At 44.1% G+C, this 2,074-nt stretch overlaps 1 protein-coding gene across 1 annotated transcript in view; it reads left to right on the forward strand.

Moving 5' to 3' along the window:
• The window catches only part of XPA (xeroderma pigmentosum, complementation group A), a gene marked incomplete at its 5' end in the record, with an annotated part of 4,331 nt that extends 2,460 nt beyond the window's left edge, over positions 1–1,871 (forward strand). Inside the window, 2 exons of the mRNA XM_009072077.1 lie at positions 38–155; positions 1,630–1,871. Coding sequence (XP_009070325.1) covers positions 38–155; positions 1,630–1,778 — 267 coding nt within the window. The remainder of the gene's footprint in view (positions 1–37; positions 156–1,629) is intronic.
• Between the last annotated feature and the right edge of the window lie 203 nt (positions 1,872–2,074).

Here is a 2,074-nt window from a genome sequence, read left to right on the forward strand (position 1 = left end):
TTAGGGAAAAAGAAACACATTTATGTCCATTCTGTAGGTAATCCAGCGTTCACTGGAAGTGTGGGGTAGTGAAGAATCACTGCAAGAAGCAAAGGAGCTACGCCGTGACAGCAGAGAGAAGATGAAACAGAAGAAGTTTGATAAGAAAGTTAAAGGTAAAAGGTCAAACTTGCATACTGCAGTAACTGAAGTTAAGTACAGTTCTGTTCAAATCTGTGCCTGCATCTGAGTGAAGTACTGAGGAAGTCTTCAGTGTGACAAAATGGAGGTTTTCAGGAACTGTGGGTAAGCCTGGAGCAGCCTGGTCTGACCTCACAGCTGACTCCTGTGGGCATAGGGTCGGACTGCAGGGCACAGGTCCCTCCCAGCCTGAATTACCCCATTGTCCTGTGGCCATGATGTGACAAAATAATTGCTGTGGTTCATCATGGTGGTTTTAAATTTCTTTTGTTTGACCCAGAACGTGCCATGGATTGTTCCTGTTGGTTTTGACTTGTGGAGAACATGTGTTTTTGTGGCCATGGGTTATAATTGTGTCACAGATAGGCCGTCAGGTGGAGTAACTGTAAAAGAGGGTGGAAAACACCTTTTCCCATTGTTCTCAGCATTCCCAGCTGCTGTCTTTATGGCGCATTATCCTTGGGTTTTTTTTCCTAATAAGTTAGTGCTTAGGAAAGTATGCAGTGGGTGGGACCTAGGAAAACTACTGTGAGCATTTTTAATTTTTAAAGATTTTAAATTTTAAGAAAGATGATGTTTGTTTCTTGGCAAGAACTGTGGCTTGCTGTGGTGCCTGTGTCACTTGTGGCACCCCTGCTTCGCTTGTGGTCGGCCTTCACACGAGCAGAAGGCCCAAGCTGGCGGCACTGGTGTTGCCTGGAGGAGGCAGAACTTGAGGTGGAGCAGTAACCCTTGTCTGGGTTGGCCATTGATGTTCTGTGCGCAGAAGGGCTGACTGGCAGCAGGCTGTAGCCAACGTGCCAGAGTTCAGCACAAGCACAGGCCTTGACGTGACAAAGTTTGCAGCCTGAAAGGCTTGGCTGGAAGGGTGGCCACGTTTTGCTGTGCAGTATGCTTGCCACCCGCTTGCAACATCCGGATAATATCTTGGGCTCGGCTGCCAGCCTGTGCACGCCGGAGAGCCCGCAGATTGTGCTGCGGCTGCTGCAGTGGCAACCGACGTTACTGGGCATAAAGCTGACAGAATGCCAAGTCATTTGGGAGGCTTACTGGGACCCGAACGAAAATCTTTCCTGCTCACTTAGAACAAATGAGGTGTTCTGTAAAAATCTTCCTTTGCATTCCATGTTCCCTTTTTTTGGTTACCTTTGAATGGCTTCATGTAAAAAGGCAGTGGGCAATGTTTCCTTAGTTCAGATGGAAAATGTTCACCTGTGAGATCCCACGTGACACTGTAGTTCTTAGCCTTTAAAATATGCAAACAAGGTGCAGATTGCAGGGCAAGTCAAAGCTTGTTCTTGCAAGAGCAGATCCTTGCCCAAAATTTATGGAAGACAGGCTGCAAGCATATCGTCATCTGTAGGCCTCAGAAAGGTGGTTTAGCGTGAGTTTTATAAAACTTTATTTAAGATTATTAAAATATTAACATTTTCCTGTATTTCTCACCAGAACTCCGCCGCGCTGTGAGGAGTAGCTTGTGGAAGAAACAAACCAGTATCCACGAACATGAGTATGGACCAGAAGAAAACATTGATGAAGATACATTTAAAAAGACATGCACTGTATGTGGCCATGAATTAACTTACGAGAAGATGTAGTGCTAATCTGGGGGTTGTTTAATTTCATTTTATTTTTAATAGTATTTTGTATCAAAGTCAAATAAATGATAATTATGAACAAGCTGTTGCCAAGTGCTGTGAAGAGTTACATTTTTCAGGAGTAAGAAGCTCAGTACAGAACAGTAAGATTTGGCTTTTAAATTAGCTCTTACTTTCAGCCATTCACAAATTTGTATCTTCTAGGCCAAAAGATAGGTTTGTATCATTGTAGTTGATACGCTGATGAAATGAATGATGAAATGCTCATCTACCTCTGTTAGAAGAGGAAGGCTCCA

The sequence above is a fragment of the Acanthisitta chloris genome, unplaced genomic scaffold, assembly GCF_000695815.1.
Source record: "Acanthisitta chloris isolate BGI_N310 unplaced genomic scaffold, ASM69581v1 scaffold3443, whole genome shotgun sequence".
Classification (NCBI taxonomy): domain Eukaryota; kingdom Metazoa; phylum Chordata; class Aves; order Passeriformes; family Acanthisittidae; genus Acanthisitta; species Acanthisitta chloris.